Source organism: Fukomys damarensis, unplaced genomic scaffold, assembly GCF_012274545.1.
Source record: "Fukomys damarensis isolate Sample0158 unplaced genomic scaffold, DMR_v1.0_HiC HiC_scaffold_16, whole genome shotgun sequence".
Taxonomy (NCBI): Eukaryota; Metazoa; Chordata; class Mammalia; order Rodentia; family Bathyergidae; genus Fukomys; species Fukomys damarensis.
Window position 1 is genome coordinate 58,808,148 of NW_022900928.1, and position 23,899 is coordinate 58,832,046.

At 35.4% G+C, this 23,899-nt stretch overlaps 1 protein-coding gene across 3 annotated transcripts in view; it reads right to left on the reverse strand.

Annotated features, from left to right (window-relative positions):
- The window catches only part of Arhgap20 (Rho GTPase activating protein 20), a 104,848-nt gene that overhangs the window by 80,691 nt on the left and 258 nt on the right, over positions 1 to 23,899 (reverse strand). Inside the window, exons 1-2 of one of the 3 annotated variants that reach the window (XM_010610655.2) lie at positions 23,887 to 23,893; positions 8,935 to 9,017 (exon numbers count right to left, since the gene is read on the reverse strand). In XM_010610655.2, coding sequence (XP_010608957.1) covers positions 8,935 to 9,014 — 80 coding nt within the window. In that variant the 5' untranslated portion in view covers positions 9,015 to 9,017; positions 23,887 to 23,893. Of the gene's footprint in view, positions 1 to 8,934; positions 9,018 to 22,640; positions 22,662 to 23,886; positions 23,894 to 23,899 lie in introns of those variants that run through there. The other 2 variants (XM_010610653.3, XM_010610654.3) reach the window with 2 other exon arrangements.

Genomic DNA, 23,899 nt, shown 5'->3' on the forward strand with positions numbered 1-23,899 from the left:
AAGCACAAGGACCAGAGTTCAATTCCCAATACCACCCCCCAAAAAAAAAGAAACAAATCACATGCAAAGGAAAGCCCATCGGAATTACAGCAGACTTTTCAACACAAACCCTCACTCAAGTCAAGGAGAGCCTGGAGTGAGGTATTTCAAGCTCTAAAAGAAAGAATCTCCAACCTAGATTGATGTATCCTGCAAAAGTATCTTTCAAAATCGATGGGGAAATAAGATACTTCCATGACAGAGAACACCAATAGCACACCAACATTCCAAACATTCCAAACAATATCCTAGAAAAAGATAACGACAGTCACAACTCCAGGAGCCCAACAAAGCAAAGCCATCAGGCAAGGCAAGAAATTAAAGCGAGAAGGGGAAAAAACAAAAAATAACAGAGCCAAAAATAGAAAAATAATACAAGTTACTACTTATCAGTTATTGGCCTCAACTCACCAATTAAAAGAAACAAGACTGGCAGAATGGATTAAAAAGCAAAATCCAAATATATGCCGTACACAAGAAACACAAGTTGTTCAAAAATAAATTCATAGATGGAAGGTAAAAGAATGGAAAACATTCTTTATTCAACAGGAATTCCAGAAAAAATCAGGTGTAGCTATCTTATTTGCAAAGTAGGTTTCAAACCAAAACTAATTAAGAGAGACAAAGCAGGTCACTACAATCTTGTAAAGGGAAGAATCCAACAGGAAGAGATGACAATCATAAATGTATATGCACCAAATACTAATGCCATCAACTATACAAAACAAATATTAAGGGGAATAAAAAAATACAGAACTAATTTAATTGTAGTGGGGGACCTGAATATATCACTGTTATAAATAGACAGATTATCTAGACCAAAAAATCAACAAAGAAATACTAGAATTGGGCCAAGCTTTTGAGCAAATAGATTTAACAGGTGTCTCCAGTATTCCACCCCACAAAATCAGAATATACATTCTTTTCAGGTGCAGATGGGCCATTCTCCAAACACATGCTAGCTCATAGAACATGTTTAAATGAATGAAAATTAACTGAAGTTATCCCCTGAATATTATCAAACAATAGCACAATTAAATGGAGATCAATAACATAAGAAACCACAAGAACTCCACATACATGGTTCAACATATGTAGATCAATAAATACACTATATTAACAGAAACAAGGACAAAAACCATATGATCATTTCAATAGGTCCAGAAAAAGCAGCCGACAAAATTCACCAGCCATTCATGGAACAACCTTATAGAAAAATGGAAAAATGGTCTTTATCTCAACCTGATAAAGGCTATGAAAAACCAATAGCCAACATCATACTAAATGGTCAAAAAGTGAAAACCCTCATGCTAATATCAGGAACAAGACAAGGATGTCCACTATCACCACTCTTGTTCTATGTAGTTCTGGAAATATTAGCCACAAAAATTAGACAAAAGAAAGGAATAAAGATAGGAAAGGAAGAAGTTAAAGTGTCATTATTTGCTGACATTTCATATATATGAAACCACCAAGAGAGAAACGACCAAGAGGGAAACCAACAAGAGAGATCAGAGACAACCTACAACTTGAGAAAACTTAAAACAATCAGATCCACCAAATATAGAGACCCAATTCAAAAATGGGCATCTAATATATATATATAGATATATATATATCTATATATATGAAATATATAATAAAATATATATGAAATATATGATAATCTATGTAGAAACAAGACTTCTAGACTTAATGGACAGATTCAATTCAGTAGAGTAGCTGGATACAAGGTCAACACTCAAAAATCAATAACCTTCTTGTACAAATAACAGACGCACTGTGAGACAAATTAGGGTAACAATTTCTTTCACAATAGCATCCAAAAAATGAAATATCTAGGAATCAATCTAAGGTAGGCAGCAAAAGACATCTACATTGAGAACTAAAACACTCTGGAAAAAAAGAGATTGAAGAGGATATAAGAAAATGGAAAGACATCCCTTGTTCCTGGGTAGGAAGAACCAATATAGTGAAAATGGCCATACTTTCAAAACTGCTATATAGATTCAGTGCAATCCCAATTGAAATCCCAACAGTATATTTCACAGATCTAGAGAAAACAATCCAAAAATTCATTTAGAACCAAAAGAGATCTAGAATAGCAAAAGCAATTCTAGGCAACAGTGACATGATTGGGGGTATCACAATCCTTGACTTGAAACTATTACAAATCCACTGTGTTAAAAACAGCATGGTACTGGCAAAGAAACAGACCCAAGGATCAGTGGAATACATTAGAAGATGCAGAAACAACTCCAGACATAGTCAGATATCTCATCTTTGACAAAGAAGCCAACCACCCTCAGTGGAGGAAAGATAGCCTCTTTAATAAGTGGTGTTGGAAAAACTAGATATCAACCAGTCAAAGATTAAAAGTAGACCCCTATCTTTCACCATGTACTAAACTGAAATCCAAGTGGATAAAAGATATAGATATTAAAACAGAAACACCAAACACATAGTAAATAAGCTAGGTAGAACTCTTCAAGACACTGGTATAGGAAAAGACTTTATGAATAAATCCTCAGTAGCACAGGAACTAGCATAAAGAATCAACAACTGAGATCTCATCTTATTAAAAAGCTTCTGAAGTAAAGGTACAAAAGAGAAGGGGAAGTGAGAGGGGTAAGGGAAAAGGAAGAAGGGAATGGAATTATTATGAGTAAATGAAAAAAATGGAAACAAAATCTTTGTAGATAGGGAGGGTGGGGTAAAAGAGAGGGCAGGGGAAAAGGGAAAAATTAAGAACCAAGATGGATTATGTAGAGGTGCAAATTTCCAAATTGAATGTCATTATATTGTAGACCTTACATGTACCAATAAAATAAATAATAATAAGCTTCTGCACTGCAAGAGAAACAACCAAGAGAGATCAGAGACAACCTACAACTTGGAAAAAATATTTTACCAGCTGTTCCTCAAAGGACTACTATCTAGAATATATAAAGAAGTTAAAAAAATCAGATCCACAAAATATAAAGACCAAATTCAAAAATGGGCAACTGAAATATTTCTGAGACAAAGAAGTAAAAGCAGCAAATAAACATATGAAAAATGTTCAACATCACTGGTCAAGTGAGAGATGCAGATGAAAACAACACTGAAATTCCACCTCACTCCAGAAAGAATGGCTGCTATGATGAAATCAACCAATCACAAATGCTGGCGTGGGTGTGGGGTAAAAAGAAACATTGTGCTACTGCTGGTGGGAGTGTAGACTGGTGCAACCACTGTGGAAATCAGTATGGAGATACCTCAAAGAGCTAGGACTGAAGATCCCATTTGACCCAGCTATTCCCCTGCTAAGTATCTTCCCCAAAGAATTAAAAGAATCAGCACAGTGATGTATGTGTACTAAATTTCATAGCGGCACAGTTTGTAATAGCTAAAACTTGGGAAAAGCCCAAGTGTCCATCAACTGGAGACTGGATAAAGATTTTTTTCTCATTGAACTTATTGGTATATTTTAGGTATACAGTACAGTTACATTCATCATTGGGATCTTGTACCTTTACATGACAGGTCTTGGTTTTTTTCATCTTACTGGATAAAGATTTTTAAAAAATAAAATGGAGTACTAATCAGCCATATAGGATGTGAAACTAGAGACATTTACAGCTAAATGAATGCACATTGAGTCCATTCTCTTAAGTGAAATAAATAGGACACACATGCATAGATACCAAATAGTTTCTCTGGTGTGACAAACTGAAAGTGTAAGTAAGGATCAAAATGTATAATAGATAATATGAAATAGGAAGAACAGGTCTAAAGAGGAAGGGGAAGTGGGAGCAGTAGGGGAAAGGAAAGAAAGGAAAGTAATAAATATAAGAAAAGGAAAAAATGGAAATAAAGTCTTTCTAAATAGGGAGGGGTGGAGGGGTTGAAGGGAGGGCAGGGATGGGGAAAAAAATAAGAACCAAGATATACTATGTAGAAGCACAAATTCCCAATAATGACTGTCAGCATGCTGTATACCTAAAATTTACCAATAAAAACAATGAATTAAAAATAATTAAAATTCAAATTCTGTACATATAAAGAAATAGTAAAGTTAGCAAAAGTAACTGCAATAGAAATTTGTTCCCAACTATGCTAAAATAACAAACTAAGAAAAAATAGGAAAAACTATATGAAACATTTTCAAACAATGGACAACTAACTGGAACATGGAACAGTGATCCTTAAAAGAAGGGAAATAAGGAATGCTGCCTACAGAGAGATTTCACTCCACGCTGTAGGGAGGAGGAAGCCAAACTGAGACAAAATGGTCTTCAAAGAGTCTCTCTACAAGGGTACCATGTACTTCTTTTTCTGCTTTTATAATTGCTGTCACTAGTAATAGTAACCTACATATACATATATAATTACATGGATTATATATATATATACATACACATGCATATAATATGTGTGTATGTAGCACTGATTATGTGCTGGAGACTATAAGAATTCTACATATATAAAACTAATTCAGTCCTCCCTGAAATCTTATGAGTTGGTGCCATTATTACCCTTGGCTAAAAACCCTTAGCCAAGATCACGTAGTTGGTAAAGATTGCACCAGGATTCAGATGTAGCACACTGGATTCAGAGTTCATGGTTTTTAGACACTATAATAAACTCCTTTTGTTTGTATAATGCAAAGATTATTCCATCAAGACCAGAAATATGATTCTATTTCCATCTTTGACAATAATCAATTGTGTGACCTAAGGGAAATCTCTGACTCAATTTCTGCTATAAAATGAGACAGGCTGAACGATCCAGTTCTAGTTACACAGTGGTGGGATGACAAAGTAGGTGCTTTTTCTTTATAGACCTGACATTACTAGATGAGTGTGGTGCTTTGAAGCTTGAAAATGAAGTATATCTAAGGGAAAGGAGGAAAGTAGTGAGTAAAAAATGTTAATTTTCTAAACACCTTCTAATTTTATATTCTACAACAGAAGCCTTATGATTCTTAAATTAAAGAGGAAAGCACTGAGACTCAGAAATTGAGATACTTATCTAAGGTCACACAAATGATCAGGATGGAAAGCAAACATTTGAATGCAAGCAAAACCCAAGAATTTACTGTTATACCATAATGTTTCCCTGGTGCCACCTCTCCTCTCTTCTCAGTAGCAGTAAGCAGAGATTTAAAAGTACACACCACAAAGTCTTGCAAAAAGCAAAAATATAATACATTATTTTATAGGTGAATATGCAGACAAATGAATAGCAAATTTAAAATGGTAAAACATTGTTATCTAAAACAAAAGTAGATATATTTCTGTGCAAGTTCCACAAAGTGGCTGAATATCATATCAGAACTATGAATTTCTGGAGGGAACATCTGTATGACCTGAATTCATTTCTAAATAAACAATAAGGTAATACCATAAAAATGCCAATATATGTGATATTTCTAAAATATATGAGTTCTATGCCACTGTGCCACATAAAATTACTTCCTAACAATAACTCAGAATCATTTTAAAATGAATCTCCAGTTTTTCTGAGCAAGAATTTTACAAACAAACCAGTAGGAAGGAAGTCTCATACCCTGGCTACTTAAAGGGGGGCAAGAAAGTCAGAAATTATTGTGTTAACTTACTAAATTTCTATTTTGGTTAGGAAATAGAGCCATTCATTCACAAATTCATCCAATAAATACCAATTCAGTACCAAGTAAGTATTAGGATTATTTTATGAATAAAATGGTGCTAGGACACTAAAAAGGAGTGGCATGTAAACGCTATGATTAAAAGATATATAGGGTGCTAGAAAGCATGAATGGTATTCATGAAAAGTTCGAAGAGTTCCTGAAGGAAGTAATATTTGAAGGAAGACTAGAGAGTGGTGCATTTAAGAATCTCTTGATTTACTGAATTTCAACAACCATAATTATATACCTATAGTAGTTCAATGCTCTCATTGTACTTTTTAAAAAAACTGAGTCCAAGCTGGGCGTGGTGGCGCACGCCTGTAATCCCAGCACTCGGGAGGCTGAGGCAGGAGGATCTCTGTGAGTTCGAGACCAGCCTGGGCTACATAGTGATTTCCAGGTCAGTCTCAAACACTTTTTTGAGACCCTGTCTCAAAAAAACCAAAAATAAAAAAAAAATAAAAAAACAGTCCTTCAATATATATGTCCTCCTTAAGAGAATGACTGTGACACAAAGTGAAGTCTTAAACATAGAACTCAACACTACTGTGCTGAATAAAAGCAGTTGAGTATAATCAAGTTTTAATCATTCATTTTAGAAAACTTCTAATCCTTGTGGTGTGAAAGATGTCTATTATCTGCTATAACAGATAATACGATGAATACTTAGAGATCACCTCCAGCTGATTTTAATGACGTCTATATAATGTTAAAATCTGTAACTGCCTGTCCTTTGTACTTTATGGGTCTGACAAAAACACTGAAGACAAAATTGTTTAATACATAAATGCAGTTAACTCGTCAGTTCATCTAAGCCTTTCTTCTTCTTGTTCACTAAATTTTAATAAAACTGAGATGCAAGAGCATTATATAAGAGGATGCTTTCAAATCCTGTGCCAATGTTAGCTAAACTCTGAATGAAAGCTTTATCATTTAGAAGTCATTAACCACTAAGTAACAAGTTAACTATGCTCAACAGTAGAAAGAGTATACTAAAAAGCCAAAACAAAGCTATGAGGTGACTGAGTACCATATCAGATCTAGAATTTCTGTATGAGTGTAATTCAAGAAATATGAAATGTCACTATATAAAATACTCTGTCTTTGCTGTCTACATCCAAACAGCATACAAATCTTTTGCAGGCTAGATTCCATGTTTCACGTCAAGGGATGGTAAGGATTTCTGTAACAGTTACCAGGATTTTGCTTTGCAAAGTTCTCCTTCAAATGGATGTGCTAACATTTTGGACTTCAGAGCTTTTTTTTTTTTACATTTCTGGTATATAATTGGAAAACAAAATCTAACTATAAAATTTGTATTCTTTTTGTCAACTTTGAAAATAGAAGTATGTCACTTGAAACAATTCACTAAAAGATTATTTAAAATAGCATGTTCATTAATAATAAAAACCTGATTTATGTAAATGTTCAGGAACATGTATTACACAAAGGTAGACAAAATGCAGACCTTTTGAATGTTTATTGTAACAGGATTTGATCTCCAATTTAAAAAAATTTAATGTTTATTAACGTGTATAAAATAGCTTTTATTTATATATAAAACAGCTGGATTTTAAGCATAGATAATTATGTAGGGTTTTTTCCCCTTTGCAAATATGTCACATACGACATATTCAAAAACTATGTAGTCACTACAAAGTTCTTTGCTGTACAAGATGCTCTGAGCTTTATACATTGTTGCTTAGCACTTCTGGCCACTGTCCCCTAAATCACTGATAAACACTCAATGTTCAACACAACCCCAAAGTGCCCTCTACAGAATTTTACTGCCTCGTTGGTAACTACTGTTCTATAATGACCTAAGTATCTTGGTAAGTTATAGTGTCTACAGCACTGATGGAGAACCTTTTAGATTTCAATGATACAAAAAGCCCATTGCGGCACACATGCCATAGGTTCACCACCACTCACCTATATGCATACTATTATAGGTTATTTCCTTAAGGGAGAATAGGGTATCCTGATCCCTGCGTGAGGCTAAAGTTTAAAGTTTCTTTGATATAAGGAATACCTTTAACTGAAAACCTTAGTACACCTGCAAACTAGAAGCCCCTAATAAGAAACTTCACCTAACATTACATCTGTTTTAAAAAGTAGTCAACAGTTATCTTTACACATATAGTAGAGAATTAAAGACAGTTGTACTGATAATTGTGCCTCCTCTCTTTATCCACCTTCCCTAAAAAATACTTTCTTCTGCATTTTTTAGGTAATCAAGGTCAAACTGACAAGATAACCATTCTTTTATACACACTATTTCAAAGATACACTGAAGTTAATAATCCAAAACTCATTCATATATATGGCACTTAAATGTATTGTTACACTTTTATTTGGCAGAATATCTCCCTAATTAGATCTTGATTAGGCATCTATTAAAAGAAAAAATGTGAAAAGAGGAAAAAATGGAAACAAAGTCTTTGTAAATAGGGAAGGGTGAAGGGGATGAAGGGAGGGTAGGGGTGTGGGGAAAAAGAACAACCAAGACATAGCATGTAAAGGTGCAAGATCCTAATGATAAATGTAACTGTACTGTTTGCTTTAAATGTACCAGTAAACTTAATGGGGAAAAGAAAAGTACTTTACATCTCCTCATCAAACCAATGAGTACTTTAGTCACTAAGAACTCTTTTGGAAAGAATACTGAATCTGAGAATTGAAAAGACAATGACCTAAATATTTTAATCAATTTCACTTATTGGAATTAGGATACATAATTTGTTTTTGACATTGAAAAACTTTCATATGTCCAACAGGTTTTATGTTAATACATACCCATTTAATTTCTATACATTATTTAGCCTGTTTTTCACTTCAGTTTTCAGTAGTTAGCCAATAACCTAAAAGAACTTAACATTTCATTTTTAAAACAATCTTGATATGGTTACCTTTATATCTAATGTTCGTACAAAAATTTACCTCATTCACACAAAGAAATCTCTTTGTAATAAAAACAGCAAATTTTTGTGCATAACTGAACATCTTCAGTATTGTGACTTAGCTATTTCTACAAATTTTTGACAATATGTGAAACCTGCATGTTTGTGTCCTGATATTCAATTTTTAATCAGTTTTGAAGATAAGTCGTATTTTCTACTATTAAACAGAGAATTCCAGCTGATAAACAATCCCCATGCATAAAAATACATGATCTGTAAAACTCTCCATGTAGTATAAAATTCTGACACATACTAAATGTATATACCAAGCTTTGCACTTACCTGGTACTAGGCTGTTTTTGGAGGGCTTTATCCAGGATAAGAGATGGAGCACTCCTTCTCCTTTCTGCTAGTGTTTTCATTTTCTATTGAGAAAAAAAAATCAAAATGAAGACCAGATGGCTTGTAAGAGAAGCAAATGTTGATTTTTCAATCCAGTAAGTTTTCTATTGCCTATCAAGGAGATTATAAATTTATTATTGCTATGACAGTACAATATATAAAACAGGATAATAAATATTAAAAAGAGGTATAGCTAGTGGTTTTTATGATCACAGAATAAAGAGATTAAAGGTTGACTACAGAATCTAGGAAAAGCACTATCATAACTATTACTATTGTTTGCAATGTGTCAGGTTCTAGAGTGCAAGCTGGACATGAATTATCTCTTTCATATCCACAAATATCATTAGGGTAGGTACAGTACTGCTATCTTTATTTCATAGGCAGGATAGTCCCAAACTGAGTTTCAAAGAAAGAAAAATTTAGGTCAAGTACAGGGGAGCCAGTTAAAGCAAAATCAATAGCGACGATTTTCTTACATAAACATGCAACTTTTAAATGTGTTTTAAATTTAAATACCATTTTGATGGGCACCTGAAAGAACAGACATTTCTTAGACAAAGAAGTAAAAACAGCAAATATATGAAAAAATGTTCCACATCACTGGTCATTCGAGAGATGCAGATGAAAACAACACTGAGATTCCACCTCACCCCACAAAGAATGGCTGCTATCAAGAAATCAACCAATAGCAAATGCTGGTGGGGTTAGGGAGGAGAAAGGAACCCTTATCCATTGTTGGTGGGAGTGCAGACTGGTGCAACTACTATGGAAATCAATATGGAGATACTTCAAAGTACTAGGATTAGAGGTTCCATTTGACACAGCTACCCCTCTGCTGGATATCTTTCCAAAAGAATTAAAAGAATTATACCACAGTGATATATGCTCACCTATGTTTATAATGGCACAGTTTGTAATAGCTAAAACCTGGAAACAGCCCATCAGTTGAAGACTCGACAAAGAATATGTGTGGTTTTTTTTTAAATAAAATGGAGTACTACTCAGCCATAAAGAATGAGAAACTAGAGTCATTCATAGGAAAATGGATACATACTGAGGATATACGCCTAAGTGAAATAAATAAGTCACACATGTGTAAATACTGAATAGCTTTTCTGGTGTGAAAAACTAAAAGTGTAAATAATAGCCAAATGGTATAACTGATAATGTGAAATAGAAGAAAAGGGCTAAAGGTGTAGGGTAAGTGGAAAGGGTAGGGGAAAGGAAATAAGGGAAAAGAAAAAATATGAGAAAAAAATGGAAATAAAGTTTTTGTAAATAGGGAGGGGAGGAGGGGGTAAAGGGAGGGTGGAGGTATGGGGGAAAAATGAGAACCAAGACCTGTCATGTAGGTGTACAAGATCCCAATGATGAATTTAACTGTACTGTATAACTAAAAAGTACCAATAAACTCAATGAGAAAATAAATACCCATTTTGAAACTGTTTATTAAAAAAGATGTTTTGGTAGGGGAAGGGTAATAAGGGAAAAGAAAAAAATGTGAGATAATGAAAAGATGGAAATAAAGTGTTTGTAGATGGGGAGGGGAGGAGGGGGTGAAGGGAGGGCAGGGACAAGGGGAAAAAATGAGAATCAAGACCTGTCCTGTAGAGGTATAAGATCCCAACAATGAATGTAACTGTACTGTATCCCTAAAATGTACCAATAAACTCAATTAAAGCTGAAAAAAAATCTTTTTCTTCTTTTTTAGGTGATATATAAATGTAAGATAAACTAGTACTTCAGATATTTTGTTTCCAATGACTTAAACTGTATGGTAAATGAGGCTTTATTCAACTTGAATCACCCAGATAATTACTCTCTAAATTCAATCTTACGTATCTAACAGCACTAGATATAGCCAGAGGGCCTACTTCTAAAGACAGATGAGTAAAATTAACAATATAGTCACAATCACAAATAGCTGAATGAAGTTCAGACTGTATCACCAAAGCCATTTTCTTTCCCCTTGTACCCTATCCTATGAGACTCAGAAATCTCACTATTGCCTAAAGGTCCAGGTCAGCCATGCTTGGGAAGTGAATGTTATTCTAATAGGAACCATAGAAAACTAACTAGCAGGCTCAGTGTCAGCATGCCATTACATGATTCACGGAGGAACTCTTCTTAGCTAGTAGAATAAAACATAGATCCTAGAACAGGAATTAATGAAGAATCATACAGTGGGACAGAGATGCTGTACTTCCATGGCACAATTCTTATTTCACAGATTCATCAGGTTCCCAGGGATCTCTCCCAAATGATTTCTGTCACTACTACTTTGGCCTCAGTGTTAGTGTTCTCAATGATCCTTTGGCTTACATGTACTCAAATATTACTATATCCCCAAATCTCCTAGTAGCAGAGACAATTATATAAAACATTAACAAAGGACAGAAAACAAATGGGTTAAGAAGTGGAGACTATCAAAAACTTTAATAAGGGGTATTAACTATGAACTAGCTTTAGGCCCCAGGTTACTTGTGCTAAAATGTTTTACATGTGCATTTGGTGCCTTCCTTACAGAGAAAGTCATAGTTGCTGTCAGATTCCCCAAAGAGTATAACCCCTCTCAAAATAACCTGGTCTATATAACATGCTTTGCAAGCTTCATCTCACTGTTTTCATTAGGCACATCCCTTAGAAACATAACCTTCAGGAGTTTAACATACTGAGGTTGGTATGATTACAGAGGTTATTGGGGAAAGGAAATCTGGGACAGATTTATCCATGTATCATTATTTATACATGTGAAGACTCTCAACACTGGAAGACTGAATTTACTTTAGCAGGATGGGAGACAGTTTGTTCATATATACCAAGCCATGTTCTAGATTTATGCAGGATTCTGTTTCATGTTCAGCCTGGGCTTGATTCCTATTCCTGTTGTTTAGGACCCACTTCTTTCTTTAAAATTTGAAATGGTTGTCTCTTAGCTCTGTTGATGGTTTCTTGTGCAGTGCAGAAGCTTTTTAATAAGATGAGATCCTAGTTGTTGATTATCTCTGCTAGTTCCCATGCTACTGAGGATTTGTTCATAAAGTCTTTTCCTATGCCAATGTCTTCAAGAGTTCTACCTATCTTCCAGCAAATTTAGTGTTTCTGTTTTAATATTTAGATCTTTAATCCACTTGGATTTTAATTTAGTGCATGGTGAAAGATAAGGGTGAAGATATACTCCTAAGTGAAATAAGTAAGTCACACATGTGTGAATACCGAATAGTTTCTCTGGTGTGAAAAACTATAATAGTACATAAGATCTTAATGAGATAATTGACAATGTGAAATAGGAAGAAAAGGGCTAAAGGTGTAGGGAAAGTGGGAAGGGTAGGGGAAAGGTAATAAGGGAAAAGAAAAGAATAGGGGAAAATGAAAAAATGGAAACAAAGTGTTTGTAAATGGGGAGGGGAGGAGGGGGTGAAGGGAAGGCAGGGACAAGGGGAAAGAATGAGAACCAAGACCTGTCATGTAAAGGTACAAGATCCCAATAATGAATGCAACTGTACTATATACCTAAAATGTACCAATAAACTCAAGGAGGAAAAAATATAAATAAAACTTGAAATGGGCCAAATTCTGTTAGCTTAACGTTAGCCCCTTACCCTCCATTTTGACCTTGAAGGTCTGACTGATCTATCTTGTGGGGTCCATTCCTGGACTTATCCGAGCAGCTTTATGTATGCTTCCCCTTACTCTCTGACATCAGTATCAGTAAAGCCAAGACACTAAACTAGATCTTTATTAGCACATGATTTCAAATGCTGGACTACTTGGCATTCAGGTTTACAAAGAATTGGGAAAGGGCTCAAAGGACAGCTATGCAATGATTAAATTTGAGGAAAACAAAGCCTGTGGGAAAAAAAGTTAAAATCATCTGAGATTCTTCATTGGAAAACAGTAATGATTTTTAAATTAATACAACATTATCACATGGGAACAATATAAGCATCTTCCAAGGAAGATGTTACAACAACAACAACAGCAAAGGGCAGAACTCTAGACGGAGAATCCAAGTTGATCTTGGGGACTTAATCATTGAGAATTTACAAAAGCTGCAAACCACATAGTTAACATGTATCTGATAAGAGTGTACAAGTTAATTATTTATCAATCAATGGTGCTGGAATACATGGGTACATGAAAAAGAATAAAGTTGGGCTTCTAAATCATAATACACAAAAATAGTTTAAAATTAATTAAAGACCTAAAGGTAAGAACTAAAACCATGAAAATCTGAGAAAAAAAACATAGGCAAAAAATTACCAGGTAATCAATGGTTTTCTGATATGACACCCAAAGTACAGCCAACAAACGATAAAAACAGACAAATTAGATATTCTTGAGATTTAAAACTCCTATTCAACCATTAAGAAAGTGAAAAGACAACCCTCAAAATGGAGAAAACTTTTACAAATTATCTATCTACTAAGTGACTTAGATTATATAAGGAAATATTACAACTCTGTGTGGCATATTATCCAGCAAAACACAAGCAAGGATATGAATACAGGCAGTTCTCCAGATACACAAACAACCTTAAGCACATGAAAATTGTTCAATATTAGCCACAAAGAAATGTAGGTAAAAACTATAATAAGATACCACATCATACTTATTAGAATCACTGTAATAAGACAAATAAAAGCCATAGGTATAGGCAAAAACCTCCTGAGTGGGACTCCAATATTACGGGAAATAATAGCAAGAATCAACAAATGGTACTATATCAAATTTAAGTTTTGCACAGAAAGAGAAACAAATGAAGTCAAGAAACAGCTTTAGGAGAAAATCTTTACCAGCTACCCTTCTGGCAGAGGACTAATATCTAGAATACACAAAGAACTAAAAAACACCTTACAAATCAAATAAAAATCAAAAATCAATCAATAGATAAGTCAAAGAATTGGGCATTTCTCAAAAGAAGACATCCAAATGGCCAAGTAAGTATATGAAAAAATGCTCAACATCTTTAACCATTAGGAAACACAAATCAAAATTACACTGAGATTCTATCTCATCCTATTCAGAATGGCTATCATTAAGAATACAGAAAAAATCCTGGTGAGGATAAAGGGAAAATGGAATCCCCCTAACATTGTTGGTAGGAATGTAAATTAATCACTATGGATATCAATATGGATATTCCGAAACAAAGCCCCAACATTTTCCCTAAAAATAGAGCTACCAATTGATCCCATTATCCCACTCCTTGGTATGTATCCAAGGCATTTAAAGTCAGCATACGATAGGGATACTCGTATAGCCATGTTTAATGTGACAATGTGGTATGATTCACAATAACCAAGACATGGAACCAGTCTAGGTGCCTATCAACAGATAACTAAAGAAATGTAATACACACACATACACACACACACACACACACACACACACACACACACAATGGAACATTATTTAGCCACAAGAACAAAATTGTCATTTGCAAGAAAATGGATCTGGAGACCATAAGGTTAAGCAAAATATGTCAGATTCACAAAGACAAATATCACACACTCGCCCTAAAACATAGCATGGCTGAAAACTATGGCGAATGTTTAAATTTTTTAAAATATCAATTATAATAAAAGGCACACTGACATTAATTCCCTTCAAAATACTTTGCCTCATATTAAACACGTACCATTTTCTGAAGCAGTTCTGGAAGTCCTCTTTCCAAGTGTCTTTAGTTATGCTGTTGTGACTGCCTTGATGTCCTGATTCGATTCAAAATGTTTACCTCTAATAGTCACTTCATTTTAGGGAAGAGCCAGAAGTCACACAGTGCCATATCTAGTGAATAAGGTGGGTGAGGATACTCCGTAATGTTTTCATAAACCTGCTTTCTATTGAATGCTACTCAGTAGTAGCATTCACCATTTCTGATCACACATAGTAAAAGACTTCCAGAACTACTTCAGAAAGTAGCAAGAAGCCACGATTTACTCCTTTCTTATAATAATCATCCAAAGTATAATGTATGAAATGAACAGTTACTTGTTTTATTTTTATCTAATACATTCTTGTACAAAATTTCTCAAGTATTCTTCATTTGAACTCAGAGACCTGAGGAAGTTGCCCATCTGCCTACTATGGTTTGCTACCATTCCTCCTCTACTCCCACTGTGGCCAGCCTAGGGTTTGCATATAGTAAATTCTCTAGAGTTGCATATTATGTGAACAAATTAACATCAACTGTATACGAGGTTTTAAGGTGATAACACAGGAGTGTCTATGTAAGAAAATGAAGTCATAATGAGGTAATTTAAGATTTTTATTTTAAAGAACTCAGAAAATACTTTTTACATAAAAAACCTGCATATAGATTCTCATTACAATTTTATTTTCCTTTCAGTCAAGAAATTAGCATGATTTTTGAAATCTCTAAATCTTTCTCAACCTGGTCATTCTTAGTTCCTACTATGATTAAAGAAAATAAAGGATATCAAAAGAGAGAAATAGGATGAAAGACTTAAGTCAGAGGTTAAATGCATTTTTTCATGCTTTGTTTAGAAACAAAATCCAAACATTTCAATCAACTTTACATGAAATGGTGCCAGAGTCACTTTCAAGCATTTAAAATAAATAAGCATAGCATTAAAACAAAGGCTTTGAGGAAAGTTTTTTAAAACAAATTTTCAAGGCTAGGATAATAATTTAGTCAAACTACAAATTAGCTAGCTCAAATTTGACTATTATTTATGGATAGTATGTACAATTTAGTAATAATCTATTCTTTATTGCCTTACTTGCATGCTTGCAGCATATATTTGTGAAGACATACCCAGCCACTGAACAATTATTGTTCAAAGACACTGGCTCCATGAGGGAAGAAGAATTATTTTTAACCCTGCACCTCGTTTCTTATTATCTCAAGATTTTGACCACTGGGTAATGTGAAACTTGCCCCTACTGTCAGTTTGGCCTGTGATAAGTATAATCTTCTGTTTACTTATAAATCATACCACCCAGAATTAATTTGAACGTTTAACTAAAACAGTATTATCACAGTACTGCCTACTGTAAATGAATCTAAATTCCTCAGTTTAAGAGAAATGATTTTGCTTTTTGTGCTTTCCTCTTTCCATAAGACAGTGACTACTTTATAACAATAAACATAAAAGATCTACATAATGAAAAAAAAAAGGCCTACTGGGCTAGCAGATACTGCGCCTTAATTTCGGGCCCTAGTTCTACAATGCACATAACATCTACCTTGCCTATCACAAATAATCAAATAAAAGTATACTTTGAAATGAAAAACACTGATGATGTAACATACACTGTAATAGGCTTTAAAGTACTTAACTATTGTGCATATATAAAAATATGAGAATATTAGAATTTCCTCCATATTATTCATTGCTCTTCTGCCTCCGACCCTGCCCATACAGGATTTTGATGTATCATTATGGGCCTTCAAATTGGCTGGATTTCTTCTTTAGCAGAATGACCAGTTTCAACCTTTGGTAATGACTTCCTTTCAGCAGCACTCTAGTACACAGAGTCAATCACCAATTTTCTCTAATACAATAATCCATTACAGGGTAGGACTCCAATACATACGTTTACATCATAGCCCACACAAAATGGAATTATTTGTATAACCATGACGCACTATGATAAACAAAGGGGCACTCTGGCTACCCCAGGACCCACCCACTTGCCTGAGAGTCAAGGGGGTGAATTATCAACACATATGCATTGGTTGAGAAGTTCTGCCTTATAGAGGCCTCTCAGTTTTCTCACACAGAAGGGAAAAGTACTGCGATCAAATTCAAAAGACATAATGGTAAGAGTATACCAAATGAGAATGAAAAACAAATCCAAGTCTAACTAGATTTAAACATAGTGTTATATCTATTAATGGCTACTACCAAAGCTGAGGTTCAAGGAGGTGAATGCAGGCACAGAAGAAACTCTCCTAGGTATAAATTAGGTCCTAGGTAAATAAGGAAAAAGCAAAAGGACACAGAGCAGCTGGGTTTTCCAGATCTGTGATATGTGAGATGATGTGGTCACACACATTCCATTTTCAGAGCCCACATACAAGTGACCAGACATCGACATCTAAAAACAGGTTTTACATTTCAGTTGTGCCATGTGACAGGTGTCTGTCAAAATTAGGTCAAAGCTACTCAGTACAACACTGACACATAGTGATAGTGGCGTTGCTTCTGCTATTGGTTTAGTGTTTCTAAACTTTTCCATTAAAGAACCAAACCAAAACCAAACCAAACCAAAAAAACCCAACACTAAAAAAGAATCTTTAAATGAACTGGGCTGGCATTACCTGCCTGCCCAGTTACTGGTGGCAGAGAGAAAGCAATTTACTTCTGCTCCTTCTCCACTCTCCCAAGATGTGAAGTCCCCCACACACAAACAAAAACTAAAGATCACCCTCATCCTAGTTTGCTTCAGAACTGTTATAGTTGCCACTACCAAATGGAGTCTTCTCTGCAGGCTTCTTGCACACATCAGAACCTGCAGAATTATGTGATTCTGAACACTTGAGATAAGCTGAAGAACTGTGAAAGAATTCAGTTATATAAGTTACTGATTGGACAGGATTCCATTCATATAGGTACCATCAGTTTTCACATTTCTCAATCTACTGAACATGTTCCGCAGTTTGTCTTGCAGAATTTTCACCAAATCATAACCTGGGAGAATGTGGAAGCCACAGGGTTAGTGATAAATTGCTTCATGACAACCATTTCAGAACAAGTAGCAACAACTGCACCATTTTAAGTACCCGTGATTTGTGAATTTTTAGTCTATGAGTTAAAACTATTTTAACCTAGGAGATTCAATTTTTAAAATTAATAATTACTTTTAGACAAATTCATAAAAATAAGATTGACTAACTTTTATTTTAAACTTTGACTTATTCTGTCCTAATATGAATTTTAGAGTTACAAAAATTAATTTTTATTTTACCATGCATTATTGTGCTCACATTTTAAGAATAACTGTGGATACAAGATATGTTTCTCTCAGACTTAAGATTTATAATATAAAAGTTTCCTGAACTTGAAGCATTTCAGCTGGATTTCTAACACACATTATTTTCCACAGCAGAATTCTCTAAGATACAGTATATGATGCACCCACACATAACTTTGAAATATAGGCCTATGAGTCTATCTGGAGAATATGCCATGCTTTCCAACAGCAATCAAAGCTGAGGTACTGGCATTGAGACCAGTCCTGGTTAAAAGGCTCCTGAAAGGTATCAGGCCTTATACAAAACCTCAGAAAGTGATCAAGATATAAAAACCACAAAAATGCAAAGTTAATCAGACCAGTTACTGTGTCCTTGATTGTCATTAATAATAAGTGTTTACCTAACATTTACCTAAAAACTGCAGGGAATATAATAAAGCAATCTTGATTTTATGCAATTCACATTGTGAACAAAACCAAATAAGGGCTCAGTAGAACACTAGTTTAACCAATGGCATCATGTTTTTCTTAGTGTTGAAGAGTAAAATTAAAGCTTCCTCACTCAGATGTTTCATTCAAGTCCCAGTACCAGACACACATATGGGCAAAGTCAGCTCTTAGGGGTGTTCTACTGCATGGTGCTATAAACAGATCTGGATGCAGACAATGCAGAAAGAAAAGACAGAATGAAGTTTACAATAGCAGCTGGTATATTTTAAATTGCTGGAGCTATTTTAAAATGATTTCCCATTGACTGCCTTTCTGTACTATAAATCTTTCCTTCCTATTTCAAAAACTAAACTATTAAAGTTTTTTTTTTTCAATTAGTAAGTGAGACTGAAGGATCAGTGTGTTTGAATTCTATATAAATCATCCCTAATTAAACTGATTCTAAAATACTTTTTCACTGGATTAAAACTGTTCTGTGCACATAATGGTATCTTCAAGGACACATTATTCCAGAAGAATTAAAAGTATTAGTACTATGTTACTGTTATATTTTAGAAAAGTATATATAGCAGAAATTAGAAATTATTGTACATATATTTTATATTCTTTAGAAGGCCTCAGCGATGGAAAGTCCCTGTTCTCTGTGGGTGGATTTGATTTTAGAAAGAGTCTAATAATCTGATTAGCAAATAAAGGTAAGTAATTCAGCTAGGTGATTCTCCTTGAGGTTAAAATAATCAATGTGGCTGTAAAATAGACTAACTTTTTAATACAGCATTTACAAACTAGTTCCTCAAACACACTTACGTGAGAATCTTTGAACTTAGGGTTCCCATTTCCTGAAATCTGTTATAAAATAATCTTTTTCACTCATAGAAGAGCTGAGAGTCACTTTAAGAGGCCTTCAGTTAAACATCCAAACGCAGAGTGGTCCAATTTAACATCCATATTCATCCCAACCATTGTCATATGTCTTTAGTAACAGTTGTCACGATTCATTACGGCTTTTGTCCTTTCCTCTGGATCTGTGCTGTTCAATACAGCAACCATTAAACTCATATGGCTATTTATATTTAAATTCAAATTAGTTATAATTAAGGAAAATTTAAAAACTAATAAATCGGATTTCACCAAAATGAAGAGCTTCTGTTCTTTGAAAGATGATATTAGAGGAAAAAAAGAAAGAAGTCAGACATGGTAGCACACACCTGCAATCCTTGTACTGAGGGAAACTGACACAAGAGGACTTCAAGTTCAAGACTAGTTCAGGTAATTTAGTGTCTCAGTGAGACCATGTACCAGAATAAAACCTAAAAATGGCTGGAAATGCAGCTCAGTGAAAAAAGTCCTGGGTTCAATCCCCAGCAGGTAGATAAGTAAATACACAAAATTTTAAAAGAGAAAAGGAAGACAAGTCATAAAGAGAAGGCTTTACAAATCACGTATCTGTCAAGGTATATACAAACAGAATGTATCAAATCAAAAGTCAATTATAGGGTTGGGGATTTAGCTTAATGGCATTGTGTCTGTCTTGCAAGTACAAGGTCTTGAGTTTAATCACTGGTACAGGGGGAAAAAAAGTCAACTATAAAGAAAGCAAACAACCCAATCAAAACTGGAATATATTTAAATAAGTATTTCACCAAAGAGAATATATGGGTGAAAAATAAGCACATGAAAAGATGCTCAGTCATCAATCAGTAAGTAAATGTAAACAAAACCACTAGATACTACTTTATATTGACTAAGATGACTATGACCAAAAAAGACAGATAATAACAAGTGTTGGTAAGAAAGTGAAGAAACTGGAATCTCATATATGGCTAGTGGAATGTAAAGAGCAATGAAACAGTTTCTTACAAAGTTAAAAACATACTTAAAATATGATCCAATTTCACAATATACCTAAAAGAAATATAAGCACAGATCCATGCAGGCTTACACATGAATGTTCACAAAGGCTTCCCTGAAATAGCCAGAAATTGGAATAACACAAATGCTTACTAACAGTTGAACAGATAAATTGTGGTCCACATGTTCACCATTCCTAATCTCAAAACCCAAAATCCAAAATGTTTCAAAATACGAAATTTTCTGAGCAATGACATGATTTCACAAGTGGAAAATTCTAGATTTCATGTTATAAATTTTACAATACAAATACAGTATGAAATTATTTTCAGACTATATGTATGAGGTGTATATGAAATATAAATGTCTTTCATGTTTAGACTTCAATGTCATTCTCAAGACATCTCATTATGTGTATATATAAATATTTCAAAATTCCAAACTTCTGGTCCCCAAAATCGATAAAGAACATTCAACCTTTACTACTCAGCAATGACAGGCACTACTGATACACATACCAACATGGATGAATATCTAAACATTATACTGAATAAAAGAAGCTAGACAAAAAAGAATAAAAGTATGATTTCATTTATATACGTTCTTGAAAATGCAAAGTTAATCTACAGTTACAGAAAAACCAGTAATTGTCCAGGAAATGGTTTTAAAGATGTATACTTATACCAACATTTAAAGATTTATATACCTTAAGCATGGGAATTTTATTGTATATCATTTACACCTTGATGAAGCTGTTACAAAATCCTAGCCAGGTGTAATGGTAAATGCCTTAATCCCAGCACTGTGGGAAGCTGAAGCAGGAGAATCACAAGTTTGAGCTCAGCCTAGGCAACTTAACAACTTTGTGAGACACTGTATCAGAATTTAAAAGGGCTAGGGACACAATTGAGTGTGTAAGCCTTGGGTTCAATTCCCAGTACTATTTCTACAACAAACAAACCCAAAAGCAAAAACTAACTCTTCAGTCATACCAGAGCATTTCAAGAGCTCAGTAGGTAAGTGCAGCCAGTGATTACTGCACTAGACATTGCAGATAAATAAAGTTGCATCACGGCAACAAGTCCCACTCAACAGTATTGCTTAGACAGGAGTCAGGAAACTATGTACCTGGGACCCACACCATGTTTTCCTAAATAAAGTTTTTTTGGAACACAGCTAAGCCAATTCATTCATGTATTGTCCATGGCTTCTTTGGTACTACAATGGCAGAGCTAAACAACTGCAACAAGACCATGTGGCCTGCCAATCTAAAGTAATTGCTATCTAGTCCTTTATGTAAAAGTTTGCTGATTCTCCTCTAAACCATAAATTCTCAGGACAGGGGACATGCCTATCCTGTTTACTGCTCCACATAACCCAATTAATATGTACAGAGTACCTGACATGTAGAAGGCACTATTTCATGCAATGAGGATACAACCTGGAACAACACCGACTAAAGGCTTATTCTTACAGTTTTCATAATCTGATGATGCAGGTGACAGGTATAAGGTAAATAGGAGACAAAGTGTAATGCTAAGATAACAAGAAAGCAGAAGATACAGAGCATAATTGAGGGGTAGGCCTGTCCTGTCCCAGGACAGGCCTCTGGGACGACCTAACATCTGAACAATATGAAACAACACTGTAAAGACTGGGAGCAGATGCAAAGGGAAAAACACCACCAAGGCCTCAAAATAGGAACGAATGTGAGGACTTGATTTAGGAAAAGAAAAGGTCACATGGCAGGGCCAAGAAAAGGAGTCTGAATTTTCTCATAAATGTGATAAAGAGGCACTCCAGGATTTTAAACAGGTGAGAAATATGATTGATTTACATTACTTAAAAATCTTTCTGGTGCATTAGAGACTGGGTTATGGAAACACAAGAAAAGTGTTAGACAAGAAGACTCTGCAAAGGTACAAGTGAGAGATGGTAGCACCTAGACTAAGGTGGCAGAAGTGGAGATAAATTTATGTTTCAAGTGATAATAGGTTTTCTGATGGATTGGTTGTTGTACAATAAGGAAATGAGTTTAAAAATGAATTCTAAATTTTTGGCTTGGACAACTGGGACACAATGTTATGAATTACAGATAGGAGTAAAATTGCAAACAATAAGTGCTAACATTTTAGTGTCTATTTATGTCTCATTCATTCATGTTTAATTTTTCCGATAACCTTGGGAACACAGATTCTGGTTTGATAGTGTATTAATCCACTGTTTTATAATAAAGGCCACCATTTTAGAAATAATGGCTATGCTGAGTAAAAAGAACATGGGAAGGCTAGGGATTTAGCTGGTTCTGCTGCCTGCCTTGTAAGCACAAGGACTCCAGTTTGATCCCAGGTACCAAATAAATAAAGCATGGGAAAGGGGCAAAACGGCCCTTCACTTACTGAACATGTACTCCTTGACAAATGATGAAGCTACCTTTTAGTATTTCTTCCCTTTGCCAGCATGCTTAATGGGCCTGGTGGGGGGCGGGTGGAAAGAAATTGTTCAAGAAAATTAATTTTGATTTTTTTACAATTCCTTAAATTTACAAAATATAAACAATGCTTTACAATATATGTCAATTACTGAACGTTCATTTGACATCTCCTTTGTACCACTAACCTGATAACGTACCGGTTTTATTTGGAAAGACTTGATTACAAACACATTTCCTCATCTCTGAAGGGGAGAAGATGACAAAGACAAAGTGCAGCACATCAAAGGCTGGGCCGGCACTGTGGCCCATGCATTGAGTTCATGGACACCCCTAAATGTCTCTGCCACAAGGTCAAGGTCCTTTAGAGCACACAGACATGACATGACTATACCTGCAGTATGATCTCACTTCTCTTCAACTGACCTCTTAGCCAACGCAGCATCTTGGTGGGAAGATTTACGAAAGGATGTAAAATCTGGACAAGTAGGGAGCCTTGTAACCCCCTAAGCCTCTAATTATAGCAATGCAATGCCTTAAAATATGTCAAGAGCTAGATGATCCTTCTCGCCAAAAATTGTTTCTGGAGAAGCTGGCAAAACATCACCAGGGCAAGGAACAAAAACAGCCAAATAAATATCTGAGGGTCTCGTGCTGAAGGAAGGGGAGGCAAGACACGGCTAGAAACACCCAAACCAATTCCTAAGAGACTGAGAGCCAAGAACGGGAGGTCCCAGCCCACGTGCACTAACTGGCTCAGGGAACAGTTCCAAAGAAATCTGACCCCAATCGGAATCCTCCCTCTGCACCGCAGACGTGTTTATCTGAAGGGAATGCTACAAGTTGTTACCCGCACCCTTCCTAGCTCTGACAGGGAACACGCGCGCCACCCCCACGCCCACACCCACACTGGACCCTCTCCAGCCCTGCCGGAGTCCCAAGGGCCACGGACCAGCTCACGGCGAGGGCCTGGACTTTCCACCACAGCCCCCTCTGCCTCGGCCCAGCCCGGCTCTAGGCCAAGCCGAATCTTCACGTCCCCGCAGCACGGTCCATTAACATCGCGTGTCTGCACCCTCAGTTCTGACCACCCCCCGACACAGCCCAGGACCGCGCTGCCCGTGGGAAGAACCCCTTTTATAAGTAAGTCAAGCAGCCGCGCCTCCGCAGCCAGGTGAGGCGGGCAGAGCCCGCGCAGCAGCCCGGCCGCCTACCTTCCTCCGCGCC